We start from the raw sequence: 18,156 nt of genomic DNA on the forward strand, positions 1-18,156 counted from the left end.
TATTATTCTCTCAACAGAAACATAGCAAACTGGAATTACATCATATGGTGAATTGGAGAAATGTTATGGGTCATTTAAAGATAGAAAGATGATGCGTATTTAACTACCTACAGAAACTATATGACAATGGCAAAAATCAGTCTTAATGAATGTGGGTTATTGTTTAAATGGCACAATTATGGAGATTTCCATTCAGATTACATTAGATGTCAAATTAACCCTACACTTAAGGATAAGGATCTTCAGGAACAGCATGATAAGGATGGAATAAATATAGTTGGTTTAAGACAAACTGTGTTTTTTTCTTAGCTCTTTGCAAGGAACTAATCTGTCTGGATTAAGGTCTTGTAGTTACAATCATCTCATTTCAAAGTAGAGAAGATGTGGTGATGGTCATCTTGGTATAAAGAAAAATATACATATGGTTTACAGGATCACCTGTTTGAACCTCGCACCGGCCAGGAAAAAATGGGCAGCGAGCGAGCAAATAAACACTCTGAATCATACTGTTTACGTCTTGTTCTAGACACTCATTTCCCATCTGCTCAAATGGAACTCAGCAGCTGTCCTCGTCTTGGGCAGCTCCTGGGTGTGACTGTGCGTGTGAGACTGAGGAAGGGCGTTGCTGAGAAAAGAACATTCATGCTCGGCAAACCTACCCTTTGCAAATACGGCCAAAAATCATGAGCCGTTTAGCTGTATGGACGTTCAGAAAGTCAATTAGTTTGATAAAGTTAGGTAAAAGCCGAATGGGAAAGTTTGTATAGAATAGTTTTGTATGAGCTCTTTAGTCTTTTCGTTTAGGCTTATTATTCAATTCTACACATCTTCATCACACATCGTCTTGACGTGAGAAGAAATTTGCACTACAGGCATGTTACATGAAGACAATTCTCTCTTGTTGCTTCTTTTATCTTTTCGCAAAGTTACTCTGTCAGACATCTAAAGAGTCAGTTGGATCTGGAGCGGCCCGTTCTGAAACATACATGGTGTCGGCTGAAAGCTCATCAAGGCGCGGGGCGGTAATCCAACCATCCATGGCGTGCCAAACAATGTGCAAATCTCTCCAAGTCTCCGAGTCGTTTTTTTGTCTAGGATACAGTAATTCCTTGGTCTTGGTGCCGCAGTGCGAGCATGCATTTGAATATATTAAAAACTCCACGGAGACGGCGATAAGCTGAATTTGTGCTCCTAAACCAGACTGTTATTAAGTTTCCTGTTAAAACCCAAGGTTTTACCCAAGGTTGTTCAAAGAGTTTCACTGCGGAGCTCTCGGAGGGCTGAAAATGGGTTATCCTTGGTGTGCTGGTGTTCTTTGGCAAGCCTAGTGAAGTCTGTCACTTTCATCTTCAGAAGGAATATATATATGTATATATCTATGTGTGCATTTGTGTATGTCAGAATGTAAAGGTACAAGTCTGTGTGAATGTGTCTGTAGGTGAATGTGTACATTCAAGGGTATGTTTGCAGGTTTTTCTGCTTTCAGAAGTCAGAACTAGATCATAAAGTGTAGTGAATGTGCAGTGAAAGTAAATTTACCTTTTTCAAAAATGTCAATAACTAAATATAGTCATGTTTAATGATCCGATAAGTCTGCCTACTGGGAGCAAAAAGTCTGATCATGCTGCATTTAAGTGTCAAATTTACATGTTTGTACAGTGTGTTTAAGTAATGTCTGTGTGTGTGTGTGTGTGTGTGCATAAAGGATCATAGTACCTTCCAGAAGTTGTCAACCTTGCCGTAGACTAGCGACTGGTTCTGCCTCTTGATGTCATCAATGTGCTTGATGTCGCTAGCGTTGAGGTGCTGCTCCACGACAAAGCCCAGGAAACTGTTGTCTGGTGTGTGAGCTGCGGCAAGAGGAAGAAGAAGAAGAAATGATTTACATACATGCAAAAACACACACACACACACACACACACACACACACACACACAAAACACAAATGAATGTCAGCGCTTGCCTCTGAGGGATTAAACAGGCTGGGTTACAGGCTTTCAAAGGCCTCATTTCACCTTTTATATGATGCATTCAATGTTCTTTACAGCAAGACAAAAGGAAAGAAAGAATGGGATAAAAAGAAAGAAAGAAAGAAAGAGGGGATGACAAATGACCTCAGACATAGTTGGCCGTTTTCCTCAACTTAATATATGCATCACTGAGCCAAAAACAAAAACGCCTCGAACACATCTTACACACATGTCTGCTTTTCAGAGTACATGCGCTTCACTCAGATAAAGCACATTTCAACCTCAGTGTTTAGCACAGATCATAATTCCAGAGAGAGACGGGAACAGTTGCGCAACACAGCTCCGCAAGCACTCTGGGTTTTTTTTTTTTTTTTTTTTGTTCCCTCCACTCCTTACTGCCCAGTGATGATTGGTTACTATGGGAACCACGAGATGAACGGGTCAAGTATGGAGCCCGACGTTGGTGGCGCTTTACCTCGCTGCCATCTGCCTTACGAAACAAACGTGAAGACAGAGATATGGAGCAGAGCAGCCAGGAATGACTGAGGCTGATGATTTAAAAATTTAAAAATGACTAGTAGAAGAAGAGTGAAAGGCAGACCCCTTCGTCTGCTCTGTGAAAGCAAGCGGTGAATGAAACATCTGCGAGGGAGGTGTTTTAGGGCACATTTGTGGTTTGTGTCAAAGCCCCGAGGAGCTGCTTTGGTCAGAGTGTTTTTTTTTTTTTTTAACCACAGAGGCAAATTAAGGTCAGTCAGTCAATGGAGAAGTGGAGGAATTCACTTCAGCGTAGTAAATAACACGAGGTCTACTGAGAACAATTCAGCAAAGAATCTCGACCCTGCGTGTTCATATTCAGATGTCTGCAAGCATTTAAGCAAGTCAGATTCAACTGTTGTGAATATCCTCTTGACTAACAACACCTTGCGTAGTAAGAGGGGATGAATCCAAACGTTCGACAGTTATCATGCAGTAGATAAAAGCAGAAATAATGACGGAGTGTTAAAGTTCAACTACGCTGCGGTAGTTTCACAAGCCAGGTTGACATGTTTTCTCTTTGAATGTGTGTGTTTCGTACGGGTGTTGGCTGGAATGTGACATTTTCTCCCACTCGACAAAATAAGCCAATGTTTGTTCACTCTCTCTTCATCTCTCCAGGCAGTTCATTTACTGGCTCTGGCTAAATATCTTTAGGCAAACATTGAAAAAAAAAAAAGGAGCAGAGAGCAGGAAATGTGTTATGTAGATTTAATGAGCGCACCACCAGACTGAGCAATTATTAAACAAAGAAAAAAAACTCATTTTTCATAAACGATTTGAATGGGAATGAGCAGAAGTCTTTTATATCTTCTACTTATCATGATTCACATCACATTCACATAAATGGTAGTAGTGGAATGTCCTTTTTGGATACTTATGACAAGTATAAAGCACATCATATTTAACACATCAAACTGACACACTCCCCACTCAGTGTCCTGACCGGACATGTTTAGTGAGATATATGCTGATATAGTGTGCAGTACTTTCTCTAGGCGACGTGCCAGCCGGTGAAAGTGTTACGTTATTATGCTGAAAGCTCTTCCTCACACCGCATGTGATGGCGTGTCTCTGGGCTGCAGATTTTGTGTAAATTCAAGTCTATTGTATTCAAGTGTTGTTCCTGTTCTATATGTTCCTGCATTATGATGCACAGAGGTACCTTTTACCTGCTCTGTTATGCTGTTATTTTACTGTGTGTTGTGTGTGTGTGTGTGTGTGTGACAGAGAGCACAGGAATAATACGAAGACATCACCAGCTGTGTGTGAGGCACTCCCTGAAACACCTGTAGTCTCTGTCTAATGCTGGCTGATAAAACAATAACATTAACCAGAGATCAACAGCACTGCTGGTTAACGTTAAAGGAGCACTCCATTGATTTTACATGTTTACTAGTCATCGTCGAAATGAACCCTGATGACGTCATAGTGATGTCATCAGGGTTATGCCAGCTTTGGTTTGACATTTCAACTTTTTGATGTACTACAAACTAGCGTCTAATGAAATTGCATATTGAGTTGCATCATGGGAATTGTAGGCTCCGATGTTTTTTGGAGCTTGACCCATATCAGGGCACTAAATGCGAGAATATCTCTGCGGTTTCGATTCTGTTTTTAATCTGCCTAATATGAGTCACCCGACTTTATGGAAGTGAAATACTAAATCGAGGAAGTACACCTTTAATCTTCTTCCGTCAGCCAATCATGCGCTTATATGGAAAAGAAGTAAGAGAGGTGGGATGATAACAAAATGAAAGTGGTGAGTGACGACTGATTTACTGTATGACAAGAACATTTAAATTATTTAATATAATAAATCAATTCTTGGTTCTATTAAGGTACATGACTAGTTCTAAAAAATAAACGAAAGAGAAATAACGTGTATGCTGATGTGTATCACTGCATATGAAATTCGTATAATATTTTCAGCAATAATCAACCTGCATTATGTCTATTAAATAGCAGTAACTGAATCGTTGCAATACTACTAATGCTAACAGATGTTAATTAGAGAGCATGCACATGAAGTTACACACTTTGACATGACATTACTAACTGTTACATATTGCCAATTAAAGATGATGTGAATTAATTATGGATTAATAAAAAACAAATAATTAACATATTTCCAGCACATTATTTGACAAATACAGATGTGCCAGTACAACGTCTCGGATGATTACAAATAACTTAAATGGCAAAGAGACGGAGATGGTCCTCGGCACTGGGAGGAGGCAACATTAACACTCATGTACCAAACTAACTGTGTAAACAGGACAGGCTGTTAATTAGTGTTCGGCCCTCTTGATGCATTTGGCAACAGATGCCTCCTCTCCCACTAGAGCCGCCACTCAAAATGTCACTCAACTTGCCACAGCTTCATTCGCTATTAGCTAACAAACAGCCTGGGAGGACAGCGTTGCCGGGAAAGCAGCTGCTTTGTTGCTCTTGACAAATTTGTGAGCGTGGGGGACAAATTTGCTTTGTAAGGAAGCCTGGATTCACTCTGTCAGATTGGGAGTCAATATTAGCGCAACCTGGTCGAGCTGAATGGAGGAGAGGGGTGAAGAAATGTCGGCGGTTCTGTTGAGGGTGGGTTATCTTCTCTGCCAGGTTGAGAGGGACTGTTGAGGGCTTTCCTTTCAAGCAGGAGAAAAGTCTCTGAATCATTGGTAGAGACTCCACTACATCATCACACAATGATACTTGCAGAAGCACATAAGACAAATGCAATCCCGAGTCACAGACTGAGGATTATGTGATTAATGCTGGCCTAACACTTGAGCATGAAGAAACATCTCACAAGGAGCTAACTTCTTTACTGCTGGCCAGACAGAAAGAAAAAAAAAAAAACATTTCAAACTGCAAAGATGCAGCATCAGCAGTAAGCACAGTAAAATCTCCAGTGCTTTGAAAACTCTACATCAAAGACTTTGTGGTCCTGCAACTTATCTGAGCCTGAAGCATGCAAATAAGCATCTCCACCTGAAATGTTTTCAGAAAAGCACCTTTGAGATTAGAACTGATGAGAACATGAAAGATGCGGAAAGATTTGAGCATGAGCTGAACTGAGAGTTGACCCGTTAATCAAAAAAATTCAATGCATTTAATCTCAAAGTAATTCTCTATAATCAGTAGTTATTATTTCTTTAATATAAACATTATAATCTGCCACAGACCTGATGATTGAGGGTCTTTTCTATCAGCACGCTGAGCTTTCTATTCAGAATTAATATAAATGTTTGAAATGTCAAATAATGAAATGATGTTTGATTAATTAGATGTGTGAAATACAGAACCGCAACACAAATCTGAAAACATATCCACAAGGAAAATGAATAACTGAAATGATTAGTATTGGTTATTGATGATTGATAGCTAATGTCAGCTATATTTCATACAGTCTGGGGACAAAACCAAGAAATGCACCAGCTAATGATCACTTAATTTTTTAGGAAGTCATTTATTTATTCAGAAAAAAAAATTATTCAAACATGAAAAATCTATTGCGACAGATGAAATCATGGCTAACGTAGAAATATTAAGATGGAAACTGAGATATTAAAGGGGACTTCTACTGATTTTACGCATCAAAGTGGTCGAGTTGCATTGTGGGTAATGCAGGCAACAGGTTTTGACAAGGAGGAAGAATGTGTGGGATAAAAAAAAAAGATGTTATCTAAGGTTCTGTTGCGTAACTTTTTATACTTTAAACTGCTCATCATGAGTCCAACTATGTGACTATGTGTTAGGATTTAAGATCTCAGTGATGCTAATTGCCTACTATGTAACAAACAACCTCAATATTAGTTTAGGTCACTACACTGCCCAAGCCTTGTGAATAATTATTAAAAAAACATACAGATAGATCAGAATAATGTCATAGTATCTGTCTCTACAGAATTTCCGACTTCACTATTAGAGTTTTCTGCACCACTTCCATTATGCTGATTCACTGCAATCAATCAGAGCAAGTGTTTAAAAAAGGGTTTCTAACGAAACAGAGATATAAAGATAGGCTGTTTCTCCACATTCCTCAGCATTTTATTTACTTTCCAGAGAAGTGTTTATCTTATTTTCAACAGAGTCTTGCTTTCGGTCTTGTAGTTCTGAAAATATTAGCTAACAAGAATACATTTTATGTGTTTCCAAGTGTTCTGAAAAGTTTGTTTGTGCTTTGGACGGCATGTACAGAAGGCGTGTTGGAGAGACAAAGTCAGAGAATAACAACGCCGCTCTATTGATCCCACACAGATGGAGAAAAACTTAAGTAAGTGGGTGTTCCAGTGACATTATCAATCAAAGCTTTACAGGCTCGATCTGCCTGGCGGGTCTCAGGGTCAATTACGTATTTGGCAAGGTCTCAAAGATAAATACTATCTGCTGCTACTCAGCGGCAGGGATACACAAAGGAGAAACATACAGAGGCAGACGCTATGGTATATGTTAAATGATCAACCTAACAGACTGCACAAGGAAGCCTCTATTTCCTTAACACCTTTCAGTGCATTTACAAGTAAAATGCTTATTATCGGCTTTCTGCAGTAACCTTTTCTTCTTATTTCTTCCTGTGAAGCAGTACAACGGCCTGATTAATTATGACAAGAGAAACCTGGTAAACAAAGCTGATTTCCTGCCATGTATATACTTCACTTGGTTTCTAAATGGGTTTCCGAAAGAGAGAAAGTGCATGTCAAAGACCTCAGTTCGGGAAAGTTTCTGTGTGACGGCATTGCAGATGGATTAAAAGGATCATTATTCATAGTCATCCTTGTTTCCAAAATAATTGGATAAAAAGTCTGGAGTCGGTTTAGTTCACTTCAGGTTTATGTAACATAGCGAAAAGGCCTCGGTAACAAACTCGTTTTTAAGCTGATGAAGTGAGTAGTAAATGAATTACAGGAGTTGAATCCCTACATGTCACTCTGTCCTACAGTAAAGGTTAACTATGTTATATTTGCAAGTGTTCAGCTCTCCTGATTATAAATGACTTGTGCTATGAAAGAGAGCCAACTAAACAAAGTCACGCAGCCTATTCAAACACAAATTGCACACCAGAAAACACTCCCTGCTAGCCCGACTGTGGCCTGAATGAATGAGATTAATGAGGTCAATTTGGCCTTGTCTTGTCTTATTGGCCACAGGCCACAGACACCCAGTTCCCCACAACCAATGATTTATGGAGCACTGCCTAATCGTAACAAATGGACCAATCCAAATCTAGAATAAATTACCTGCTACGATCTGATTTGTCCATTGTTACGTCTATATTCAATAAGTGATTAGAAATGCAATTTAAAGACCGAAGGGTCCAAATATTATATTTCATATAGGAGCGTTTCTGTTGTGTGAACTCTCTGTCTAAAACAAATCTATGTCTCCCACACCTTGGCGACAATATTTGCGAATAGTATTAACACACTATATATTTCTTCATGCTTGCAGGACCAGACAGGTGGGGTTAACATGCCTCCAGATCATTGTAGAGTTAAACCATCACTAAATATGTCCTAAAAAAGCAAACTCCACCCGTTGTAAAACTAAGCTAACAGATACACCTGCTAAAAACTACATACTTGCTCAATGTGCAAATATTATTTGATCATGGTGTGATAGCAAGACCTTTGTCAAAGCAAGTTTATCATCCATGGAGGAGTAAATGTGAAATACTGTTTAGTTTGCATGGTACGTATACTTCTCTTTAGCCTCAGGGCAAGGTGTCATGCAACACAAAGCAGAAAGGGAAAAAAAAACAACCTCAAACTCTTTCTCGTCTCTCGTGCTTGGAAGTGATGCCATTCTGTGGTTTTAACACGCTGCCAAACCACTGTGCACTTGTTTCACCAGCGATATCATCTAACCTAGCGACTCTTAACTGGATTTCGTGTAAAGGCCTCAGTGTGTTATGAGAAAGACGTACCCTATTCAGCTCACAAAGGGCCTATTCAGGTGCCATGGTATTCTGGAGAGCTCCGGGCCTCACCTCGCAAACGGGGGACTGCAGGGGTAACATTTCACTTTCTCTTAGCCATGGGGAAAAGGTCAGTACCCCTGGGGGACCGGCTCCCTTCTCTACTCTGCTGCTCTACGGCGACTCATCCACCACAGTAGTTGCAGAGTGATCTCTCAGCAGGAGTGATGCACGCACATGCAGAGCAATAAAGCCGTCCCACATTCGTAATAAGTAGTAAAAATGGAGAGCTGAGTTCCAACCTCGTACTCTGCTTTAATCTGCTTGATGACATTCCATTAGTTCGCACTGTGCTGATTTTCACAGCGTCTTATGTGCCTCGTTTCCAACCAAAACATCCCATTCATAGGAAAAAAAATTGGATTGGAACTGTGGACGTAGGAAATAGCCTGTGGTGCAATGAACATGATTTATACTGAAAGTAGCTTTGTGTGGCACCATCACTTCATTTAAATAACAGTGTGGGGAACTTGGTGAGGTGATGAAATCTGCGAGAATGATGTGGTGAAGAAGCTCGGTGTCATGCTTAACCGTCCTGCACGAGATGCTTGAAGAACTTTGTATATTTGTCATGACAGTCTGTTGACTTAAATCAACCAGCGGATTTCTCTGTGCTTTTTTTATTACATAAACGGGGCTTTTGAAATCCTGCACGCACACTATAATTAAGCCAAATGCTCTTTTTTTTTTTAAAAACTACTCAGAGCTAAAGCTTACTGGTCCTATAGTGATAGTTGAGAGAAGCGGCTTTACAGCGTGTTGGCGTTGTGCCGACTTACGGAACATGGTGTTGAACTGCTGCGGGTTGAGGTTCCACTTCCCCCAGGGCGTCTTGTGACCCTTGGACTGGGCGTAATGGGCGTGGTTGAACTCCGGTTCCGTCCCGAACGAATCCAGCACCCGTAACATGCACCTGTGATGTCACACAAAGACATGTTTTAATGACTGCTGCGATGCCAGACGCATATCTGATAAGTTGCTTGACATTAACATCATGGCAAATCAACTCCATACATATAGAGTATAAACCACTACACACAGTAAAAACAAGAAATAAGCCAATGGTTACATCATTTTAATCTAAACCACACTAATTACCCACAAGACCTAGAAAATGAACTAACCGAGATAGCTAATACTGTAGGAAAGTTATCACACATAGACTCATATGATGAGTGATTTTGAAGATTTGCGTGTTATTTGTGTTCATTTGCTCAACTGAGAAACAGGATGTTATGTTGGTATTGATGAACAAGATAAACTTTGCCAGTGATGCAAGTTACAGGAAATAGAGAGTGAAATCCATTTTTTTGTGTTATATGGTTCTTTATATCATTATCTAAGAGCTAAAAAAGATGGACTTTTACTGTTGTTGGACAATGCAACTGTGTTTCTATTCTGTTGTGATTCTGTGTAAAACATGTTTTACTTTCTTTTCTTTTGGTTCAGAATCATGTACAGTCTGTGTTATGCAGCAATTATTTGTTTTTAATTGGAACATGAATGTCAACTGCCCTCAGTCTGTATTCTATGTTGTATTACTGCCATGTGGTCCCATGTGGGATGTACCTTTTTTTTTTCTTCTTTTAATCATTCATTCATATGCTAATGCTAACATTTCATATGCAGTGGCGTATAAAAAATGAATGTCTTTTATTAGACTCTTCAGAACGCTCCATTCAGGAACATGAAACCGCCAACAGAAAGCCTCCATCTTCAGACTGAGACGTAGTGAAAAGCCCGTCCTGTGGAGGTGTGAGACTGTGAATGAACATCATGGCTGACTCAAAGGTCACTGTGCAGGATTAATTAGAGCACAACCAGAAGAGGGGGTGGTATATGCTGAGAATCACTTCCTTATGACCTTTAACTCCGCGCTCTGCATTTCACTAACTCGCTCGCCGTTACTCACTTCTTTTCTCTCAGATGCTGGTGTGATTTTCTGTCCCTTGCCATCTCTATATATATATATATTTTTTTTTTTTTCCATGTTAGGCACTGACATTTTTCAGCTTAAGGAGTGAAATATCTAGCAACTGTGGATGTTGCAAAGGGCTGATGAAAGAAAGGAAAGAGCTGTCTCAACTCTTTCTAACTAAAGCACTGAGGCTGTTGAGTTGGCTATAAACCGCTAAATCTGTCTTCTCCTCTCATGCTATTATTCACATTTTTTTCCTCCTTCTTTCTCCTACTAACATAGTCTGTCTCCTTGTTTCTCACTTGTTTTGATTGCAACAAAATCATAAAATAATGAGCCTGCTTTATTGGCCATCTTGTGTCCGATAACAGAACTTTCTTCCAGGTAAATAAACTGATGCGATTCCCAGCTTGGGTCAAGGCGTTAATCATTGTGATAAGAAGAAGCCAGGTGTAAACAGACATGGATGCCAAGTATATACACATACAGCTGTACGCACACACACACACACACACACACACACAAGTCCCTCTCTCTTAGCGATTGTCTCTCCGTTCAGGCAGATGCTGCGCAGCTGGCTGTGTGAACTGTGAAAGGCCCTTGGAGAGCGAAAGAGCTGGGAAACACATTCACCAAGAGGAAACTTTAGACTGAAACGAGAACAACAACAACATCGACGGCGTGCCCACATGCCATCTCCGCTCGCGTCGGAGAAAAACAACCCTCGTCTGTCCCCGGTAAATATCCTCAAGAGGAGGGGAAGTGCTGCCGGATCCGTGACGTGATGTAAGCTGCGGGCGAGGTGTTCGGTATATACAGCGAGTGCGGCGAGTTGACAGTTGGGCGTCATAATGTGGCAGGAGTGTAGCTCAACAAGTATGCACTTACTGCAATATAACAAACACGCCGGGGCTGAGTGAAGATGAGTTGTTTTTTCAGAGTAACAGTTTCATTCGGCTGTAATGTAATCTACCTGTGAAGTGATCCCAAATGGATAATGACCGTTGTAAATAATAGCTTCCTCTCTCTCGCCTCGATTATCTCCCGATGCGCTATCAGAAAATATAAAACAGTCCCGTAAGGATCATTCAGAAACAGTAATATCAGAAGGGAATATTTTTTTATCTCATATGAATCTACCTGAGGATCTGTTTCATGTTTGTCAAACCCCCGAGGCTAAACATAACAGCTCGATGATGACATATGAGTCTGTCTTATAAAAGTATTTATAAATGACTGCCTAAATGACTAAATTACTGCCCAACATCAGGCTTCGGTTATAAAAAAGCTTCACAAGGACATTATGGAGCTGGGAAAGATATAATGAAATATGTTATGAATTACTTTAGTGGAGCTGCCATCCAGCTAATAACATCTGGCTATTTTCACTTACTTTTAGATTACATCGCTTCATCGGGGACTATAAATATTCCCCTTTTATTGACAATGTGTTCTACTCTGCAGACTTTAACCTGCGAAACTATTATCAAGCAATAAATGAACACCTATAAAACAATTGACGAGCTCACAATCTGCATCCTTCTCCTGTTTAAACATGTTAATATAGTCAACTGAGCGACTAGGCCACAATTAGGCACAGCAGGTCTGTCAAGCGTTGAGTTTCTTAGCATGTGAACGGGGCTCTAGGAATGATAAACAGCATTTAAGAGGTTTGGACGTGAGCGTCTTCTTTCTAAAAAAGGAGAAAAGTCCAAGAGCAGGAGTCGAGGAGGAATGATTAACCATGTGTTTGTCTGCTTTCAAGCAAACGCTGCAGAAATGAGCACGGCTGTCTAACTAGTTAGCTACAGTGGTGACCCAGCATTATTCAAAGGCTAAGAGATGGCATGTCATAACTACATTATTCTGTAGTGTTCAGGTTATGTAAGAAGTGCTGTTTAGGATGGACGCATGCGCCGTGTTAGCCGCTCTGTCCTGCCTTGTAATGATTTGAAGATTATGTGAAATGACTCCTTTTCTCTCCTTAAATTTAACCTTTAGTGTTTTTGTTCAATTAACTAATTACTTGGAACTTCTGTCTATAGTAAAAATCTAAATGTTGCATTAGAGAAATCATTTTTTCTTCAGAATATTGTACTAACTAACTCTACACTGCACATTCGCACAGCACTGAGTTAAAAAGATATCATATATGTAAGTGCGTATTTAAGAGCCTTTTGCAAGTGTTTCATTTTCTAGTGAGCTAATGTTAGTTAGCCAGCAAGCTAGAGCTCAGAGAATCTGACTGAATCTTCTTTTGGCCTCTTGTGTCTGAAATGACTGTTTCAAAAATGACCACAGATTTTAAGTGGTGACTCTGCCGCTGTAATGACTATAAAATGTGCCGTGCTTGATCAGGAAGCTTACCGGGCATAACAGCGGTGACTAACATGCTTATTATAACAATTTCCTGCCAAAACTGTGTGATCTTTTAGATTTGAACCTTTTATGATCTGAAATTCACACTTCGCTTGCAAAGCATAGAGACAGTGCTGTGTCAAAACAAAGTGAGGAAGTGACAAATGGAAATAAAAGCCAGGAGAGATAAAGAGAGAGAGCCAGAGAGCCAGAGAGAGAGATAGATACTGGGAGGAGGAAGAGGCAAAATGATGAACTCAATCTTATGGTACATCATGCAACTGATGACTAACTCTTCATTTGTCTGTTTTCATTTCTGCATTAAACAATCATCATCAATTAAGTTTTGGATGAAAGGATTAAATGAAATGGAACAACAGGGCAACATTGGCTCCAGTTTATAGCCTGGAAACAATAGAGTATACCCACATCCTTCTGGAATAGAATGAAACACTGATACAGTACTGAGAGACTGGGGCAGTAAAAAAAAAACCCCACATTCATCATAAACAGAAACTTTTAGTTTTAGGTGTTTTTCCTCAAACACAAAAAATAAACCAGACAAAAAGGGAACAAAAATGACTCAGTTTAGTGTTTAGTGTGCAAGATTTTTTTTAGGGTGTAGGTGTTCTTTCACAAAGCACCTTGAAAGTGAACAGTGACTTTAAGTGATCTGGCATAAGTGCTCCATAATGCTTAGAAGAAATAATGCAGAAAACAGCATCTGGACCTTACATTACGCCTGAGGCTGAATCAATTTCCTCAGGACACAAAGGGAGCGGATACAGTTTAAGGTGTTATGTCGCAGACAAACAAAACCTGGTGACAAGCAGGAGGAACCGCGAGGGCCATTAGTGCCCCCAGACTTATTGTTCCTTTTCTTTTCCTGTCAGTCAGAGCAGATGAGAGCTTTTTTCAAACCAAACCGGGAAGGCCTCATCTACGGTTCTCAGCGGAGCAATTGGTGAGCCAGAAAAGACTCGGTGGGTCAAAAACATCACGAACGACAGACGCTACTTCAGTCTTTTAGGAAATTGTGGTAATGTATGAGCAGTAAATAGACTCATTGTCCCACCGAGTGCCAGACAACAGCGAGCCTCAACTCGATGCCCTTTGCACATGAGAGAAGCTGTTAAAAGCAGTTAGCAGCCACTGCACGATGATAGAGAACTATACAAATTACTGAATCCACTGACTGATGATATGAAGAAACTCAAACAAGAAGTTACAATTCTTTTGAGCATGACTGTTAACAACCGACAGCTCAAGCTGAGCTGTGAAATAGTTGCTTGTATAAAACTGGGAAGCTGCCCAGTGTGAAAATGTGTAACTGAACAAACGTGCAGCAGGGTTTTTTTTTTTTTTTGAAAGAGATTGTGCACGCTTAGCTAAAGAAGAAACTAAATTAAATTACAGCAGCCATTAATCGCACATTGTGTTGATTCTTCAAAGTCTTCAACTGTCTAGCAGCAAGTGCTTTTGTTCCTAATCAAATCACATCCTTGAGACAATTTAACTTAAACATCTCTGTTCTTGTTTTGGCACTGAAGGAGCGATATGCTGCTTGCCAACTATTTTGCAATTGAAGATTGTTCTATATAAATGTATTAAATCCCTGAAAAAACTTTCAAATTTAAAGTATTTTTCATTCATATTAAATATTCATGCAACAAAGTTAAAGTTAGGAAAAAGTTGAACAGTTAATAACTGAGCTAATCTGCTTCATCGGGACTGCGTGGGTGTGCATTGATCAGATATGAGTGACAGTGTCTGAGCAACATGAGTTAACAATCTCGCCCACTTCAAACCAGTGAGAACACAAACAAAAACACAAATCTGTCACGGAACACAACCAAAACTGTTCTAACTTTGGCAGAAAGTTGTGTGTTCATGTAGGATCACATTGATAATAGTAAGACAATTGGTTTTCAGGGCCTTTAAATGTTAAATATATAAAATATACATGTACTTACTGGTAGTGGACCCAGGAAGGTCCCAACGTCTTCTTAAACTGGGTAAGACCCACGATGTCAATGTAGATGAGCTCAACCACCTTGTCACCCTGAGTGGGGCAACTGGACTTGTTCCCCATTACCTTGCGCATGATCCTGGAGAGAAATTAATTGGAATTAAAATAATTTTTAAATCAATTAAATCTATGATATAATATGTCAGAAAGGCATTCGCCATGTTTGTCACTGTTAGCTATTTGTTTCCTATTAAAAAAGCCAGTGGTTCAAGCTCTACAGAGCAGTAGCTGTTGGATATTGGCTTGACATGACTCATATTGTCGACATAATGGTGAAAATATCATCTTGCTGACAGTAACTTTTGGTAAATCTCTCCTTCTGTTAAAAGAGCAGGAAGATGAGCTTTGGGGAGGTTATTCTGTTTACTGTAATAGTACATGAAACCTTTACACTTTTGGATGATAAATACTTACAGCCAAAACCTCACAGCAAAAAATTCCCAAGTTTAAGTTTAAGAGGCTTTTATATAATTTGTGTTGATGTTAAAACTAAACCCCAGCCATGAGAACTGAACATTAAGAATGTAAAAACAGCCTGCCTTACTGAGAAAAGGGTTCAGCGGAAGGTGAAATTGTCAGCATGAGTCAGTGCATCAGTTTGAGTTTTTAGGAAACAGTCTACAATGGACCATGGGTTGATGTTACCTTGGAAAGCCACTGACAAATATCATAGACATATGGCATGTGAGTTACATTTGTTTAACCCTTAGTCAAATAACCTTAAGCAAATACCGGGGAAGTTGTTGGTTTACCTACAGAGTTGGAACAATGGTGGGAAACAAAAGCTGCTTCTTTCACTTCTGGCACTAAAGTAGGGTTGCATTTGGCTAATACAGAACCAGTGACTGAAAAAACCCAGTACAAGTTGTCCATTTAGGGTGAATTTTAGACATGATATGATACTTAATATGTATGGTACTAACTCTTTGAGCTCAGCCAGGGAGGCCGAGATGCGGACGTCGTGGCCCAGCAGGTACAAGGTGGTAATGAGATCACTCCACTGGACCAGCTCGCCCAGTGGGCCCCCGCTGAAGGCGTTTTCTGCTATCTTGAAACCCGACTCCTTGGTCAGCAGGCCCAAGTGCACCAGGATCTGATGGAAGGGGGCGAAAAAGTAGGGAATAAAAATCAGTGACACTTACAAGTCACCCATTTGAAAGCTGAAAGACATCAGTGAAATCAGAGGGTTGGCTTTACTTTTCTAGTCAGATTGATGTAGAAAAAGAGGTAGAATGTGAAAAACGTCTATAGAATAGAAGTGGAAAAATAACACCCTGCTGGTTCCCATTTGAAAAGATTTAAATAGGGAGGGTAAAAAGCCTTTTTTATCCTAGCAGGGAACTGTGAAGGCAGTTTCACTTTTCCTATGTATGCTGACAGGTGCATGGTGCACATGCTGAGAAAAACACATGCGACTAAAGTCAAGTATGAACACACAAACACACGCACGCTCGGGGTGGTTTTCGGTCGCCAGGGGGGAACGCGGTGTTCCACAGCAGGGGTAGAAAGTAATAGCGGGCTTTGTTAGAAGTGACCGACGCATTTTTCATCGTTGACAGCCAGCCCCAGTCCCAGAGCACACTATTCAAGGATTAATATGTGCGGATTAATATCCAAAAGAGATTAGCGGCTGAAATAAAGAACTGGCTTTGAAAGTATCTGTGCTAAGAGAGTGAAATGAGAGAGAAAAATGCTCTTTGTTTAATTATAGATTGAATAGATTCAACTGAGAGGGGATGCTGCTTTGCATCAGCACCAAAGTATCATGGGAATGTGATGTGAATTATTCACAAGGCCAGTGGAAAGTGTGGAGTACATTATTCAGTGCTGGGAGCTGCTACCAGCTTGGGACACAATGAAATTCCTAAGTCCCCTCAGTCCTTCCCCAACACCATCATCTCCCTGAGCTAAAGTGGGGCGGTCCACAAGTGTGAAGTGTGTGTGTGTGTGTACAGAGTGGTTTGTGTGGTTTTCAGAAAGTTATTCTAAGAAGTTCTTTCTTGTCATTTTTAGGACGACAAATGGCAAAAATCACAGGAGTTGCATTTTTCAAAATAAGTTATCCGTTTTTGAACTCATTCTGCCTGCTTGCACCTGTTAGTGTGTGTGATATATTAACTGGTTCGTACTTCGCTTAGATCCTGCTCACAAAAGCTTATAATTCATTGCTCTGAACACTGTGTCTGGGAGGAATTTACTGAAAAAAAAAAGCTTGGGCGTAGAGGAAGTGACACATTTAATGTTTCAGCCGGCAAGAACTGTGAAATAAATAATAAACAGCTGTGTAACTGTGTTACCGCGAAAGAGCAACACACACTTTATCAACACAAAACCCCCCCCAAAAAAAGAGAAAAACAACTCTAGACGCATTAATTGTGTTGACCGCCAAAAATGTAAACAAAACGCCACCCCAAAGCATCTAATACAGTAGAATATTCCTTCCCCTGACCTTCTTCCTGCGACGCTTGGCCAGATTCTGCTTGGCAGCCAGCGAGCGGATGGCGCTGACCCACGGCTCAGCCATGCGTTTGATCCTCAGCATCATCCAACGGAACTCCTCCCGCTGTGACATCACTCGGTAGAGCTCCTCGAAACTGGTGCGGATCTCCGCCTGCGAGCAAACACACACACACACACACGAGAGAGACAACATTATGTTCAGTTGATCTCTTTGCCTGTTGTATCGTCTTACCTATTTGTGTTTGTTTCAAGCTCTTTTATTGGTTTTTTCCGTTGCTGTCATAACGTAATCCCGAGGAGATCTTTAAAATTTTATGTGATCTGATTCAAAATTTCAATATTTACTACAGCGATTTCCAAATTGCTGTTTTCTTGGAGGGAAAACCTTCAATAAGAGCTGAGCTTTTGCAGCTAAGTCAAAGCCAAACAACAAATGCTTAAGGGAGAATCCAAACTGCCTAAATCTTATATTCTTATATTTTAAATGGATGAATGTAGGCTGTAATGTGTCTTATTTGTCCAGGAAATCTCTCTATAATCATTCTTCTTGGAATTCAAGTGATTCTGTTGAAGTGACAATAACCATCATAAACTGTGAGAGATATTTACAGAAAAAAAAAATGTGCCATTGTAGCGACAATGTATGACTCACTTCTCTCCTGAGAGCAAGATCTCAAAGAAACCTTAGTATAAATCTTTAGAGTGAAAACTGTGAAAGAAATATCCTGAATTCAGACTGTATTTATGGTGACAGGAACAACAAATACTGAAGCCGTCTGAGTGCCAAGACCTCCGTTGTTTACGAGCAAAAAGGAGTGAATGCTTCGGTCCAACCTTTAATAGCTGATTTATGAGAAGAAAGAGAGGAAAGAGGAGAAGAAAAGGGAAAGGAGAAAGAGGAGATGATGTC

The 18,156-nt window shown here is 40.1% G+C and overlaps 1 protein-coding gene across 4 annotated transcripts in view; it reads right to left on the minus strand.

Annotated features, from left to right (window-relative positions):
- Window positions 1-18,156, minus strand: part of mgat5 (alpha-1,6-mannosylglycoprotein 6-beta-N-acetylglucosaminyltransferase) — a 91,609-nt gene that overhangs the window by 25,536 nt on the left and 47,917 nt on the right. For all 4 annotated transcript variants that reach the window (XM_044344732.1, XM_044344730.1, XM_044344731.1 and 1 more), the window contains 5 exons: window positions 17,236-17,397; window positions 15,710-15,879; window positions 14,731-14,865; window positions 9,261-9,394; window positions 1,717-1,850 (listed from right to left, as the gene is read on the minus strand). In XM_044344732.1, coding sequence (XP_044200667.1) covers window positions 1,717-1,850; window positions 9,261-9,394; window positions 14,731-14,865; window positions 15,710-15,879; window positions 17,236-17,397 — 735 coding nt within the window. The remainder of the gene's footprint in view (window positions 1-1,716; window positions 1,851-9,260; window positions 9,395-14,730; window positions 14,866-15,709; window positions 15,880-17,235; window positions 17,398-18,156) is intronic.

Source organism: Thunnus albacares, chromosome 24, assembly GCF_914725855.1.
Source record: "Thunnus albacares chromosome 24, fThuAlb1.1, whole genome shotgun sequence".
NCBI classification, from domain to species: Eukaryota; Metazoa; Chordata; class Actinopteri; order Scombriformes; family Scombridae; genus Thunnus; species Thunnus albacares.